Source organism: Gigantopelta aegis, chromosome 14 (genome assembly GCF_016097555.1).
Source record: "Gigantopelta aegis isolate Gae_Host chromosome 14, Gae_host_genome, whole genome shotgun sequence".
NCBI lineage: Eukaryota > Metazoa > Mollusca > Gastropoda > Neomphalida > Peltospiridae > Gigantopelta > Gigantopelta aegis.
The window spans coordinates 33,822,504-33,839,331 of NC_054712.1; the positions used below are offsets into that span (position 1 = coordinate 33,822,504).

General features: G+C 37.3%; 1 protein-coding gene across 3 annotated transcripts; it reads right to left on the reverse strand.

Moving 5' to 3' along the window:
• Positions 1 to 636: 636 nt before the first annotated feature.
• Positions 637 to 16,375, reverse strand: LOC121388399 (steroid 17-alpha-hydroxylase/17,20 lyase-like). 3 transcript variants are annotated; one of them, XM_041519707.1, is made up of 7 exons: positions 15,907 to 16,375; positions 10,068 to 10,633; positions 8,686 to 8,898; positions 7,800 to 7,923; positions 5,529 to 5,794; positions 4,309 to 4,433; positions 637 to 2,082 (listed from the first exon to the last, which is right to left on the reverse strand). In XM_041519707.1, the coding sequence occupies exons 2-7, from the start codon at positions 10,614 to 10,616 to the stop codon at positions 1,872 to 1,874; spliced, it is 1,488 nt and encodes a 495-aa protein (XP_041375641.1). In that variant the 5' UTR covers positions 10,617 to 10,633; positions 15,907 to 16,375; the 3' UTR covers positions 637 to 1,871. The 3 variants fall into 3 exon arrangements, with proteins under 3 accessions (XP_041375641.1, XP_041375642.1, XP_041375643.1); XM_041519708.1 differs by lacking the exon at positions 15,907 to 16,375 and adding an exon at positions 15,461 to 15,503; XM_041519709.1 differs by lacking the exon at positions 15,907 to 16,375 and adding an exon at positions 15,390 to 15,427.
• Positions 16,376 to 16,828: the final 453 nt, after the last annotated feature.

The following is a 16,828-nucleotide window of genomic DNA, read 5'->3' on the forward strand; positions in this document are numbered from 1 at the left end:
GGAGTCAAATGTTTTGTAAATATGAACATCCTGTCCCCACCCTACCCCCACCCCCCAATGTTAGTGTTTTTTAAACTCTAACTCCCTCTTCAGGCGACATATCCGACTATTACTATTATTTAGTAAAGTAGGGCTAGTGAATTTTTAATTGTGGCTAGTAAATTTTTTAAATCACTGATCCCACGGCTAGTGGATTTTATAAAAATTCTAGAAGTCGTGTTGATATGATCAAGCTCCATACATCAGGAACCACCAAGCTCGTAGCTATGTAAGTCCATAACACATTCTCCCTAGTTGACACCGGGATATGTTTGACAACTGTACTTTTAGTAAAAAAAAACATTTGGTAATTTTGACAGTCTTGGAGAAGAAACTGCTTATTTTTTCATTAGTATCAAGGGATTTTTATATACACCATCCTACAGACAGAATAGCACATATCACAGCCTTTGACATACTAGTCGTGGCGCACTGGCTGGAACGGGAAATCACCCAATGGGCACACCAACGTTTTTCGTCGGTAAAACCCTCCAAAACATTGCATGCTTTGTGCTTATGGCAGGAAGAGATGAAAATCTAGGACTCGTTTTATTACAGCTTTAAATATAATATTCTCTGAAAACTTCAAAACACATCAACCATTAAATACCAATTTAATTTACTAGAATGGCACGTGCACAAGCAGCAGACAATATTTATGCTTTTTGATGAAGAACTACTGGTGTATAGTCCCATTTCTTTACTCGTCGGATCTGCCTCTGGCAATTCAAAGCTGATCCAGAAGACTTTCACTCTCAAGACTGGTTCCACCAATTTAATGCTGCACAAAACAGAAACTCTGTCGATAGATAGGAACAAATTACTGTCATAGTTGTACTCCATTAATATTGATGTGGTAAAACTCCATACAAATACACACCGGTATTGCCCTGCATGTAATTGATCAAAGATGTTCGTAGAACACATTCCTCCTAGTGAACACCAGAGTTTTGTTTGCGAGTATACAGTACTGATATAAGTGTACTTTTAAAGAAATCTTTTAAACATGTATAAACTTTATTTCTTCCATTTTTAAAGAAGCTGTTCACCAATTATTGCCTTTTTACATTCCTCTAGTGAACACGAGTTTTGTTGTGAGTATACAGTATTGGTACCGGTATATGGGTCTACTTTTAAAGAAATCTTGTAAACATGTATCAACTTTATTTCTTTCATTTTTAAAGAAGCTGTTCACCAATTATTGCCTTTTTACATTCCTCCTAGTGAACACGAGTTTTGTTGTGAGTATACAGTACTGGTACCGGTATATGGGTCTACTTTTAAAGAAATCTTGTAAACATGTATCAACTTTATTTCCTCCATTTTTGAAGCTGTTTACCAATTCTTGACTTTTTAAATGAGCCACAGTCCTCCTAGTGAACACGAGTTTTGTTGTGAGTATACAGTACTGGTACCGGTATATGGGTCTACTTTTAAAGAAATCTTGTAAACATGTATCAACTTTATTTCCTCCATTTTCGAAAAAGCTGTTTACCAATTCTTCACTTTTCAAATGTGCCGCTTGCCAATGTTTTACACAGATTGGATTATTTGTTTTGTTAGTAACTACAAGTAGTTAAAATATATAAATTATTAACTCAATTATATTGTAAGAAAATCTTCAAAACACATCGGAAGGGTTTTCATTAGTAAGTGGGTGGTAGATATTTTTGACGCGTTCACCTATTTTTCATAATAGACCTGAATGCACTCCGTAAATATGGCAGCCTATTTTCTCTCAAATTGCCTCCAACTTTCAAAGAAAATGAACACCCTGTATCGAGCGTATTTAAGCACAATTTAATTCACTAGAAGGTACACAAGCACAGACATCAACTCTGCCGAGGAATAGCCGACAATTTGTAATGTTTCGGATGAAGAACTAGTCCCATTTCAAAAGTTCTAGGATCTGCCTCAGGTAAGTCGGGTCCCTCTGGAACCACCCTGAATCTCTGCACCAAGGACACAGCAAATAGAAACAGTCTGTTTTTAGCCAACGATCTGCCTAAACACACTCGTCTTCCAGCACCAAACACCATCAACCTGATAATGAAAATTAACAAAAGTTTTTAACAATCTGACTTGAACGTCATACTAAAATATGATTTGTGCAGGGCTCGAACTTAAAGAAGGCACCAGCGGCAATTGCTGTGGTTGAGATATAAACGGCTGTAGGTAGAGAGAATCACCATCGGTAAAGCCAATATTTAACATTTACACATTTGAAATATGTCTACATACAACAAAATAACCTTTCAGTCAGGTTTATTTGCTGCAAATGTAACTTTAAAAAAAACTGCCATAGGCAATCTCAGAATTGCCCTTGGTGGGCCATTTCACCCATGGCAATTCTTCGAAAAATTGCTGTGGGAGACAAATTCTTAAGTTCGAGCCCTGTTATGTATAGCAATGAATGTGTGTGTACACAGGAGCAGATCCAGTTGGAGATGCTGGAAATATTCAATCTCATCTACCCCAATCCCAAATTTGTAGTGTCCTGAAAAAGCTGGTGTTCAGCAGATGAATATAATCGATTTAAATGGGGGTTTTTTGTGTGCTGCACATGTAACATTTCGGTTGGCTTAATGTTTCTGCGGAAGATTACCATTTATCCTATATCTTACCCATAATATCCATGAACAAATTTGATATTTTGATTTATTATCCCAGTTAATAATTCTTTATTGTCAGTGGGTCATTTGTTTACAAGTTAACAAAACCTGTATGCCTAAGAATAATATTTAGATAAAGTGTGTGACGTCAAACTATATTTAGTGTGGTGATTCACTAAATATTGAATTAAATTGTTATTTTAAAAGTGTTCTAGGATAAATAGAATTTGATTTTTAATATTTTAAATATCAACCTTGTCTAGTTAATGAACATTTGTTTCAGCAGATTCTCCTCAGATACTGATTAACATAAGACTTGGTTGATATTTTCCATATTAACAAAACACTCATGACAAATTCTCTATATATAATGCATGTTAGTGCACTTTTGTTGCACCCAGAAAAGCCTGCATCTGCCTCTATTACAGACAGAACTTGAATTTACACCTACTTAAAACCACAGATATAATTTAAAAACTTAAAATACATAAATATAACAAATGTTTTTTCAAATTTAGTAATTTGATTCAACACTATTTTAATGTCCGCTAACTGCATGACGTACTGGTTACAAAGGAAATAATTAATTTAAGACATGTATGGTGTTTTGTAGTTTCGCAATCATGTGTACAGCCTGACAAAGCTATTATTCAAAATGACGTGAAACTAAATCTCCCAAAACCGATTTACAGAAATTGGTTAAAATCACATTCAACATGACTGTTGATAATTCAGTGCATTTTCACACGATTGCAAGCCATTAATTCACATCTGAATAATTGTTTTTAGAGTGACATCATAACATAAGATTGCTTGTATCCAAACAAACGCATTTTCACTTAATGGTTTTTAAGCATTTCAACATAAAACCAAGACTGATGCTCTTTCGAGGATCCAATGTCAAAAACCGTTATGCATCATTTTAGCTAAAAATGTTGCACATCATATTATCATATTAACCCAAACCTATTAAATGGAAGGAAGGAAGGAAATGTTTTCTTGAATGATGCACTCAACACATTTTATTTACGGTTATATGGTGTCGGACTTATGGTTGATGACCACAAAGATAGAGAGGAAACCCGCTGTTGCCACTTCATGGGCTATTCTTTTCGATTAGCAACAAGGGATCTTTTATATGAACCATCCCACAGACAGGATAGTACATACCATGACCTTTGTTACACCAATTATGGAGCACTGGCTGGAATGAGAAATAACCCAATGGGCCCACCGAAGGGAATCGACTGTACATCAGGTGAGCGCTGTACCATTGAGCTACATCCCACCCCCTATTAAATGGACTCTATCTCCTGAGTTTGATGATTCCCCCCCCCCCCTCCCCCCCCCCCCCCCCCCCCCCCCCTCATATATACAAAATTATGAGGTAAAATCTAGTCACGGCTTTTAGAAACATTCAAAGATGGATATTCTAAACCCGAAAATGCATTTCATATAATTTTAGTGAGTTTTCTGTCGGTCGAAAACATGTTACAACAGCAACAAACAGTCTCTTTAAAACGTTAATGTTTCATATTTATCTTAATATAGCTGTCCTAAATGTGGACATCATATCACAATATAATATTGTATTGCTATATCGTAACAACTCTAATATGAAGGAAACACTGAATAGCGTGGTGGAGTATACATGTACCTTCTTCTATTCTCATGAGTGGAAGGTAAAAGTTGACCATTCTCATCCAGAAATCGTGTCGGATCAAATCTCCATGGATCCACCCAGAACGAATCGTGGTGCATGGCCCACAAGTTGATGTACACCTGAAATTGTATCAGGAAAATTTTGAAAGGAAAATAATGTTTAAGAATATATTCAAATATTATTTATATCGGGTCTAGAAAATGAGAAAAAAATGGTAGAAACCTGTTATTTAATGACACACTCATAACAGTTATATTTACAGTTATAAATATGGCACTGAACATAATGGTTAAGGACCACACAGATGAGAGAAGAAACCTGCTGCCACCGCTATGTGGACAACTCGTTTTGGATGGAACGAGAAATAGCCCAATAGACCCAACAGCTTGGATCAAATGTACATCAGGCTACATGAATTGCTTGTTTGATATACTAACACTGCATAACAAATCTGGCCCAGTCTGTGGCAGCTTACATGCAAAGTGGTTATTCTAGAACACGCTTTCTGCCAGAAAATAATTTGAGGGTACGTAATTAAAATAAAACAGACCATACACAATTAAGTATCTCTACTAAAGGGCTGTTTTTTAAAAATGTTTCGCAATTGGACATTTTATGATCTTTGATATATTTTAAACAGAAGTTCTCTTAATCTATCTAAAAACATAATATATATATATATGTCCATTAATTTCCAAGATATTCGGGAACGTAATTTCTCCCTCTCTGGCAAAACCCGTGCAGAATAGATTAAATCTCCTAATATTAAAGGGACGTACCCTAGTTTTTAAACACTAAGGCATATTTTTTATTATTGGAGCCGTTTTTGTTAACTGAAATCATACTTTACTTAGATTTTATGGTTTAGATTATTAATTTCCGTAAAATCAAAGTGTTTTTGGTCATCCTGTTGTTTTTAATATCACAAAATGCAGTTCTCATATTTTTAAAAACGTACGTGTGTTTGAGAAGTAGCGGTTTTAGTCTATTTTTAGAGGGTATTCCACCATTTCAAAGTCACAGACTCATGTTTCACTCAATTGTAACTTTACCCAAATGTGTTACAGGTTTGTATATTAACTAAACTTAGTGTTAATTTTCACAGGTTGAAACTAGGGTCTGTCCCTTTAATGAGTTATATGACCTTGACCTCTTATTTGCCACATTCAAGGCTTGAGTCATACTGAGCACTGATAAAAAAACTTTATACTCACAGTCATGTTTGCAGGTACTTTCAAGCCATCGATTTCCGTATCACAGATCGTGTAGTGAGGGACGGCTAGAGGCACGTGGGATATCAGCCTCAGCAGCTCTAGCAGTGTCGCCTCACAGTACGGGAGACTAGATCGATCGGACAAGGAGGCAGATCGGGAGTCACCTATGTGGGTCTTGATTTCATCATACATCCGCTCCTGGACCTCGGGGTAGTGCAGGAGGAGCAGCAGAAGACTTGTGAGTGCGGTCGCCGTCGTGTCAGTGCCTGGATTGAAGCAGACGACAATTTGAGACAGTTTTTGTTTGATGCTTAATCTATTCAGTGAAACCTCTCAAAACCGCACCCTCTGTAAACCGGAATTCCCCCAAAACCGGACATTTTTCACGGTCCTTTTTTAAAACTCAGTACAGAAATTAACCTCTCTAAACCGGATACCTCTTGAAACCGGACATTTGACTTGGTCCCAAGGGTGTCCGGTTTAGAGGGGTTCCACTGTAACAACAGATTGGCATGCATCTGTGAAAAAGGGTTATGCTATAAAAGTTTGCACAATCCATTTTGGTTTACATAACCTTTTTTTTTTTTTTTAAGTGGCTGGACTTGGCCCAGTGGTAAAACGCTGGCTTGATGTGTGGTCAGTCTAGTATCAATCTCCCTCAGTGGCCCATTGGTCTATTTCTCGTTCCAGCCAATGCACCATGACTGGTACATCAAAGGCCGTGGTATGTATTATCTTGTCTGTGGGATGGTGCATATAAAAGATCCTAAAAAATGGAAAAATGTAGTATGTTTCCTCACCAAGACCATATGTTAAAATACCCAAATGTTTGCCGATGATTAATAAATCTATTTGCTGTGGTTGTGTTGGTAAACAAAACAAACTTTAACTTTATTTGGTTTAACTTGATAATTATAAAGGATGCATTGCTACATCTGATCATTCATTTAAGTATTTTACCATATCAGTAAATCAGTTATGCCGAATAAAATTGCATTAACTGCACAAACAAACTTAACTTATGCCTGTTTTCTAAATTTACATGCTGAAAAAATAGGATAGGTAGGTAAGAAAACCATTTTATTTTCGAAAATTATTTAAAGTACACACTAAACACATCACCAAAGTGACTGTTTTTTATCATTTTCTTTGTAATTGTCTTTTTTAGGCTGGTTAAAACTAGGGTTGGTTGGGTAACCAGTAACAGACAGCTATTTGGTGTCTATTGTTTCGAGACGTTTTTTGTTTTTGTACCTATTCCTTGTGAGTGTTTTTTACATTAAAATTTAATTGAAATGAAGAACATATGGATATTTCAGCATTTGGTTGAGAAAGATAGAAGGAAGAAAGGAATGTTTTATTTAACGATGCCTACTCAATACATTTTAATTACAGTTATATAGTGTCAACTCAATACATTTTAATTACAGTTATATAGTGTCAACTCAATACATTTTAATTACAGTTATATAGTGTCAAACTACACAGATAATGAGAGAGGAAGAATGAAGGAAATGTTTTATTTAACGACGCACTCAACACATTTATTTACGGTTATATGGTGCCAGACATATGGTTAAGAACCACACAGATATTGAAAGAGGAAACCCACTGTCGCCACTTTATGGGCTACTCTTTCCGATTAGCAGCAAGGGCTCTTTTATATGCACCATCCCACAGACAGGGTAGTACATACCATGGCCTTTGATATACCAGTCGTGGTGCACTGGCTGGAACGAGAAATAGCGCAATGGGCCCACAGACAGGGATCGATCCCAGACCGACCGCGCGTCAAGCGGGCACTTTACCACTGGGCTACGTCCCGCCCCATAATGAGAGGAAACCCACATGGTAGAAGCAAGATATCTTGTACATGCAGCATCTCATACACAGGACAGTACATACCACAACCTTTGTTACACCAGTTGTGGAGCACTGGTTGGAACGAGAAATTGGGATCAGGTGAACATTTTACCTGTGGATAAAACTGGTGGGAGCCAACAGTCCAATACTGTGCAATCATGACAACAAATTTAACATGTATTTTAAATTTAAATATTTTTTTTTATTATTCTGCAGATCTCTCAAACACAAATATATATTTTTCCATATATAGGTGGATGCACATATTACTAAAACATCATGTGAACTTAATCACAATGTTTCGTTTTTTATATATCTAAAATAAAACATTGTCATTATGTCTACGTGGTGTTATAGTTTGTAATTATATTTTGTCTATATAGACTACATGTAGTTGAAAGTTTGTACCTGCTAGAATGAGATTTGTAAACACTTCACGGACAGTTGTTTCTGTAATGTCATACTGCTTATACTTATCTTCTGATAGCAAAGTCATCATACGTTTTACAACACAATCTTCACATTCTTTGTCCTGAAAAGAATTTTTTTTTTACACAAATAAACAGTTAAGAAAAATATTTATTGTGCAATTTAAGATTAAATAATATTTGCTCTTGTGAAGAAATGATTCCTTCACTAGGTTCAGGAGGGAGAATGTACAAAGCAGTACAAATCTAGTCCCCTGGCAACACCACATTGCTACCATGGTAACAAAATGCACATCATGTTGCCAGTTTGCAGGGGAAAGCTTTTAAAGATTTTATGAATGGATAAGGTGAAGTAAAGAATGGATGATGTGAAGAATGCATGGTGTGAAGAATGGATGATGTGAAGAATGGATGATGTGAAGAATGGATAATGTGAAGAATGGATGATATTAAGAATGGATGAGGTAACGAATGGGTGATGTGATAAATGAATGAAGAATAGATGATGTGAAGAATGTAGGAAGGAAATGGTTTATTTAACGACACACTCAACACATTTTATTTATGGTTATATGGCGTCAGACATATGGTTAAGGACCACACAGATACTGAGGGAGGAAACCTAATGTCGCCACTTCATGGGTTACTCTTTTCAATTAGCAGCAAGAGATCGTTTATATGCACCATCCCATACAGGATAGCACATACCACAGCCTTTGATGAAGAATGGATGAGGTAAAGAATGAATGATGTAAAGAATGGGTAAGGTGAAAAATGAAAGCAATGACAAATGGATAATATGAAGAATGCATGAGTAAAAGAGTGAATGAGGTGAAGAAAAATAACTACGAGTAGTATAGACTCACGTTTATATGGGGCAACTGTTCCTGCCAGAATTTGTTCCTGATAGACATGGCTTCTTGAAGCCTCTGATAGCATTCATCATAGAAAAACCGTGTCCATGGTAACAGGTCAATCCGCCGTGCTCTCCCAGACCCGAATGTGTCGTTGAACAAAAAGTTCATTGTTTTTATCTTCTGGAAGTTAGCATTTAATGGCTTCATAGTGGTTCCAAGAACCTGAAATTCAGAAATACAGATTTGTGTGACATTAAATAATGACCTTGACAAGCTGTGGTCACTGATATATTTAAAACCACCAGAATTTAGTATTTTATATATGAATGAAATTTAATATGATATGAGTAGTGTTGAAATCAACTGGAATTTCATCATCTATCATTAGTTGTAATCGATTCGTACCATCTAATCAACCAGGGATATCTCTGACACTCACCAAATTCGACAATTTCAAAAACAATTGGCGAATTTTATTTTGATTTGGCGAAATAATTTTATGGATTGTTATTTTGAAGTTTAATAGATCATTTGGCAACATTTTCTGCTGATGCAGAGCTGGCCCTGTCAACTTTCGATTATACAATCTGTTAAAATTATTGAACATAGCGAAATTAAGTTACTTACTGACAAAATATTAGCGCTGAGGAAAAAGTTTAAATTGGTTGATGAGGTGGAATGTAGCCAGGTGGTAAACTGCTCGGTCTAGGACCCATTAGGCTTTTTCTCATTCCAGCCAGTGCACCACAACTGGTATATCAATGTATGTGCTATCTTATTTTATCTATGCATATAGAAGATCCCTTGTTACTAATGGAAAAATGTAGCAGGTTTCCTCTTTAAGACTACATATATATGTCAAAATATCCAAGTGTTTTTCATCCAACAGTCGATGACTAATAAATTAATGTGCTCTAGTGGTGTTGTTAAACAAAACAAAATTTAACTTTAAATATAAATGTTGATAGTATCAGACCTGGTATTTTTTAGTAGTGGGTACATCCCTACCCACCACTAATAGGCTACACTAAACAAACATAAAAGGAAAGAAATGTTTTATTTAACGACGCACCCAACACATTTTTATTTACGGTTATATGGCGTTGGACATATGGTTAAGGACCACACAGATATTGAAAGAGGAAACCCGCTGTCGCCACTTCATGGGCTACTCTTTTCGATTAGCAGCAAGGGATCTTTTATATACACCATCCCATAGGCAGGATAGCACATACCATGGCCTTTGATATACCAGTCGTGGTGTGCTGGCTAGAGCGCAAAATAGTCCAATGGGTCCACTGATGGGGATCGATCCCAGACTGACCACACATCAAGCGAACGCTTTACCACTGGACTATGTCCCGCCCTAAAACAAACATAAAAAGACTTACCAAAGTTAACATCACGTTACATATAGCGTTGTAGATACTGTCCCATGGGTCAAACGGTTTGCCGCCACTATCGTCAAACTCCTTTAGCAACTGCTTTATTTCTGGTGTACACTTTTCTTCAAGTCTCTCCAACCCAGAACCATACATGTTCAAGGACTTTAGAACCTCTTTCCTTAAAAATGCTAATTTCGGCGTATATGTCTGCCAAACTATGGAGTGTTTATTCCTTCCGTACTGTGCTGTGCGGTACATGGGTGGCCTCCCGGCTACGTCTGTCCCACAATGCATCAGAGCTGCCGAGATGCTGTTGTAGTCATTCAGAACTAGAATTTCCTCGTTGTAAAGTCGTATTCGAAACACTGGTCCCAGTTTCTTTGTCCAGTCCGTCAGGATGAGGTGGCACTTTGTCATGTCCAGATTCCACGAGTTTCCAAGAAGCGGAATCCTGTGAGGCGCAGCTGGAATGTGCTTCAGTTTCTGATGAGAAATGAACCAGTAAACCACAGCGAGGAACGCCGCTGTCACACATAATGCTACCTCCAGTGCCATGTAGAATATAAATAAATCTAAAAGAAACAAAGATATAAAATTTATAAAAACTCATATTAAACACTGATAGGAACTATCTCTGGCTCCCAATCACTTCCATGTTTTCTGTTAGAAAATTATTTGTTGTTACATAATTTTTTAAAAAACATACCATAAGTGCCCCAACTAGGTGGTTATGGGTTTGGAATGTTTTCAAATTTCACACTGACATTTTAAACAGCAGTTCTTTTACTATCATGTCTAAATAAAAAAATGTACATGTATATAATTTCCATTTTATGGTATGTAAGTTTACCTTCTGATCCCTCTGCAGTGTTCCTGCCAGAAAGAAATTTTTGCGTATGGCACTATGGAATTGAATGCAACCAGAGTCAACAGGGGATATGGGAGGCCTCTCCCAGAAAGAAAATGGATTACACTTAGAGTTAGGGTTAAAAAAATTATACCCAGTACATTAATGATAACAGTCATTTTGTCAAAAAAACCCACAAATCAGCAAAAACATTTGGGTATGGTGCCATACCCGTTTTACCCTCTGACAGAAACCCTGAATTATAGAAACCCTGAATTATAGAAAGCCCGACTCCCCTGAGTAAATATTTAGCTCCTCTTCAGCATGTGAATTAAAAGGAAAGAAAAGGAACTACAAAAGGATTAAATATTAATGCTCAGTGTGGTAAAATTTAAATTGATTTTCATAATCTAAGTTACAGCAGCAATTAATCACTCCCCTCAACTGTTTTCAGGGTGAGATCTGATTTGTTTAATTAAGACTGTAAAGTTTAAATTACAATCATTTGGTGTGTAACATGTTAAGGTTATTACGACACTTGTTCAAGGGAAAGAAAGATAAAACCCACTCCCACTGATCTCCTGATAAATCTGCAAGCAATGCACAATATTCCATGTGAACCAACATTCTTTGCACTTGTCACATTCGCAAAATTAAACAGATGTGGCCTGCCTATCAGTTACATGGTCAATGGTTACATTCTAAAATTATAACTCACAAACGTAAGGATAACCAGAGCATTCATGTAATATTCCAAAAATACATGTATTCAGTGTTCGAGATTAACGGTATCCCAATATCCCGGGGAAACCAGAATTTAATTTTGGTTACCATGCAGACTTCAATAACCCAGTATCCCACCAGGATACCATATAATGTTGTGGGTTTTTTTTAATCCTGCGTTTTTATTTTTCACTGAAACAGTGAAAGTCGTCATCTACTGGTGAAGTTAAATAACAGTGTCGTCCACATTTGTTACGATGTTATTTATGAATTTCATTTCGGGTGGGATTAAACTATCGGGTGGGATACCAGATTTTGAAATGTAACTGGGATACTGCCCAAAATTTTTAATCTCGAACACTGGTATTCTATACTGTTGCAGACTACAAATATATATTTTATTAAAATTTTAAACCGTTGAATTTGGGGAATTTTGTTTTTTTAGGAGTCCGTTGGAATCATAATATCATGAAATATATCTATGTTCAGTCTCATAAACTTACGCTTCTGACACAAAATCTGGGATTCATGGAAGCATGAAATTGTTCTAATTTTGCAGCCTTATTTAATGAATCCAGGTGAAAACCCCCTTCGGTCAAAACCCCCTCGGTCAAAACCCCCTCGGTCAAAACCCCTCCAGTCAAAACCCCCTGCAATAAATAGTCAGACGGTCAAAACCCCCTCTTATTATTATTGTTTGGTATTTATAGTGGTAAAGTTGGTATAATATTAACATAGATGAATAATTGTTTTAATCTCTTTTGAATAATTATCTGAAATATATTTATTTATGTTGTTATTTAGTGTATGTTACACTACATAGACTTTAGGCTTTCAGTGAAGCTACTCAGACTTAGAATTGTAGTTTTTACAAAATGTTTGATCTTAGAGATAGATGTAATTGGGAAGCCTAGGAAAACTACTTATATAATATAATAGTATAATGAAAGAACTTGATAGTAATTTGCAATATAAGGAAAGAACATGATAGTAATTAGGAACAACAACAACAACAACAGCTTGATCTTGGCTAGCTGCTGCAGGGATTAATGTAATTGGGAAGCCTTGAGAAATCCTTTAAATAATATAATGAAAGAATTTGATAGTAATTAGCAATCTCTGTTACTTATGTGATCTTAGCTATTGAAGGGATCTTAGCTATTGATGGGATTAATGATTGAGCAGTTAACATGAAAGTAGATTACATGCAGCAAATGTCACATGGGATGCTACAAGAAAATGGTTAGGGTCTGGTCTATTAATCATTCATTCTGTGAACAACCATGGAAGTGATACAAAATCACAAGGGTGGTCAAAAGCTTCTGCATGAAGGATATATGTATACCAAAAAGAACAAGTCTAAGTCTACAGTGCGATGGGAATGCTCCAACAGGGCTTCCTTTTCTTGCAAGGGAGCAGTGACCACAGATATTGAGATCCAGACAGTGATACACACTGTCCAACACACTCATGATCCCAATCCCGACTCTGTTGCAGCTAGTAGGCTGAAAAACACCATGAAGAACGTAAGTGGTACATCGCGGGGTACGCCAACCCAGATAGTCGTGGATACTACAGCAACTGCTACAACTGATATTCGTGCTGCTCTAGGCAACCCAGAAGTTGTGAAACGTACACTACGTCGGGAGCGTGCCAAGCATCTTCCTAAAAATCCACAATCACTTCAAGACTTAATCATTGAGGATCAGTGGATTACGACTGGAGGTGATGATCCACAAATGTTTTTGATCTATGACAATGGTGTGGATTCGCCCAGCCGTATGTTAGTGTTTGCGACTGAAGAGGGACTAACGCATCTGGCTCGTTCGGATGTCTGGTACATGGATGGAACATTTAACTCTGCTCCGCTCCTGTTCCATCAACTGTTTGTCATTCGTGCGCCGCTCGGAGATTCATCGATCAGCTGTGTCTATGCATTTCTCTCAAACAAGAGCCAATCCACATATGAAGAACTGTTACAATCCATCGAGAATAAGTGTCAGGTGCTTGGTTTTCAATTAGATCCATCAACTGTGATCACTGACTACGAGTTAGCCATCATCAACGCAAATACGTCTCTGGTCAGTTTCACCGTATCCAGCTACCAACACAACCAAATGGCATTGTTCCACCCATCAGGATGCGTCGATCGCCTCCAACATTTTCTCCAGAACTCTGGAATGTCCATGACATCACACTAACTAATGGATCTCGAACCAACCAAAGACCAGGCAATGGCATCCACACTGTTACTGCGAGACAACAGGGGTGAGCCCCCAGCAAAACGTGTTCGCCGTAAAACAGTCAAATTGCAGTCTAAGCTCTTGAATTTGTGCACAGCCCGCCGAGATGGTGCTAAGTCAATGGAGGATACTCTCAAAGGCATCGGACACTGCATCAGATGGAAATAGATCTAAATGCGATCTAATGGATTATGACTTATACAAAAGTCTATGCAATCAAATGTTATAATATGCAAGTGTGAATAAATATTTTGGGTATTAATTATTTTGTCATTTCTTATAATTATTTCCTAAATAAGGGGGTTTTGACTGGAGGGGGTTTTGACTGGAGGGGGTTTAGACTGAGGGGGTTTTGACCGAGGGGGTTTTGACCGGAGGGGGTTTTGACCGGTCACCTTATTGAATACATGTGTGTTTAAGAAAACAAACTTCACAACTTTGGCCCATCATGTTAGACAAATTGTCACGCATGCATCAGTTACATATATAACACAATCCACATAAACGAACAATCGTCTTTCTTATTCAGTTACGTAGGTAAATATTACGTGAACCGACTTCTGGTTACCTAAGATTTAGAGGTGGGATCTGGCTCAATTGGTAGAGCACTCGCCTGACCTACTTGTGTGGTATGATCGAATCACCTCGGTGAACCCATTCTGTGATTGGGTTCCCCCCCCCCATCCCAACCAGTGCACCACGACTGGTATATTTAAGGTCATGGTATGTGCTGTCCTGTCTGTGGGAAAGTGAATGTATAAAAGATTCTTTGCAAGTTTTCTCTAAGACTACGAGTAAAAAAATTACCAAATGTTTGACATCCAATAGTGGATGCCAGTTCTTTATCAAATTTAAACTATAGTCCTTCCCACAGGGAAAGTCTTTTTTCATACTATGGTAGGCTATTTACTACAAGTTGTTTAATTCGGAGTCGATTGTTTTCTAAATGCCGTTAAAATGGCATACAAAAATAGTAATTTATTGTTATTACCAAAACACTTTTAATTTTCTTCTCATGTCAAACCACCAAACTGAAATTATTTACAAAAAAAACCCCCATCTTTATAGGATGGGACGGACCATAATTAAACCCAATGGTCACCCTTAAACCTATGGGATTTTGCAATAATATAAATTTATTTTAAAATAGTAATAAATAAAATTATTTGGATATAATTTGTTTTTGTTGACAAGAAGTTTGACATCACACAAGGAAAATTAATAATAATAATTAAAAAAAATTGTTACTGCCTCTTTAAAAATGTTAGTGTTTTTTATTTTATTTTAGAAAATAAATAGGCCTTATAAATAACAATCTTACGGGCTAATTTTATAGCCTAACATATTAACCAAGCATGATTAGCAGCAGTTAGTTTATGGATAACAATATACTTTTTGAAAACGATGGGTAACTTCGAACACCTCATTCCTTCTCCCCCATACCATGGTCGATTACCCCTCCCTAGACCATTATGTAATTGATGAACGACCCCAGACGGGCATTGGTCACCACACGTTTTACTTGCAGAATGCAGGAAATCGCATTTTCGATAATTTAGTTTTCAAAACAACCAAAGGGAACATGCCATATATTTAATTATCTCCGGTCTTGTCCAAAGAAGTCCCCCCCCCCCCCCCCCATATTTTACTTCCGCTTGCGTGAATACAGCTTTCGTACTCGTAATTCATATTTAATTTGAGGAAATATACAATCGTTTCATATTTTTATATTGTTATTAAAATTTTATTATATTACCATTATGCTAAAATGTAAAAAATTACAAAATTTTCTATGAGTTAATAGAAAAATAAGTTATTTTAAATTCCCCGCTAATTTACACCTTTGACCATTTAAGTCATTTCCGGGTTGAACAAGGTCAACTTTTAGACCAAAATGCTCACTCGAGCAGTTGAGAGAGGGTTTCCAAAATCTGCACCTGAATTAAAATTAATTGCGTAGGTTCCACATTTGTGTTTCTTGTGGCAACTATTCTCGCTAAACGAATGAACGAATAGATATAGCAAAACCTACCTTTTTCCTTGTTATGTCGTTCGAGATTTCTCGGTGACGAATTTGGCGCAACTGCTATCCATTTGTTTGCCCATGTCCAGAATCTAGGTGATAACGGATTTTAGAAATACGTCAGCGTATAAAAGCACGAACTTAAATTGAGAAGTTCAACTCGACCCCGACTACCGTTACATGCTTAGTGGATCGAATGCTAGGGTGCGGTGAAGGTCGTTTATACTTTATTCACAAGTGTTAGCCAAGGTCATCAATAGACAATACAAAGGACGGGCGATAGTAGTAAAATCTGATAAGTGTTTTTAATATCACAGCCCCGTAGGTTATTTCGAGTAGGAGTCTTAGAGAAATTTGTAATGCGGTCTTTCAAAGTAGGTGACGATAAATTGTTATCTTTGGGTGCATGACTTCGTATACTATTTCCTAGAATAACGGCAATTTACCACAACGGTACCGGTATGTACACATGCATGTATGTGTACGTAGCATAGGCGTCGGAAACGGGCGGCAGGGGAGCACTGCCCCCCCCCCCCCCGCCCCAACTCTCAAACGGGGGGGGGGCACACTATGAACTCATTTAATAAGTGCCCCCCCCCCCCCCCGTTGCTGCCATCTTCCGACGCCTATGCGTTCGTACGCACGTATGCACATAACATACATGACATAATATACTATACAGTCATAGCTAGGATTTTTTGTTGGGGGGGGGGGGGGCAACAGTAGTTATTAGTCTAAAACTCCTTAAAAAGTTAAGAAGAGAATTTTCTTAAGTTTCTATAATGCTTTCTGGATTTTTTTTCGGGGGAGGGGGGGGCAGTTGGCTGCTAGCTACGGCCCTGCTATACATAGACACTGGCATGGGGAGGGGATGGTGTGGCATGGTCCAACAGTTTTTTTTCTCCTTTTTAATTATAACACTGGACACACA

Excerpts from the sequence above, each read along its gene's own strand:
- LOC121388399 (XM_041519707.1), bottom strand. The coding sequence starts at position 10,616 with ATGGCACTGGAGGTAGCATTATGTGTGACAGCGGCGTTCCTCGCTGTG. Across the intron at positions 4,434-5,528 it reads AAGTACCTGCAAACATGACT|GTGTACATCAACTTGTGGGC; the intron begins GTGAGTATAAAG and ends ATACAATTTCAG. Across the intron at positions 2,083-4,308 it reads ACTCATGAGAATAGAAGAAG|GTTGATGGTGTTTGGTGCTG; the intron begins GTACATGTATAC and ends TTTCATTATCAG.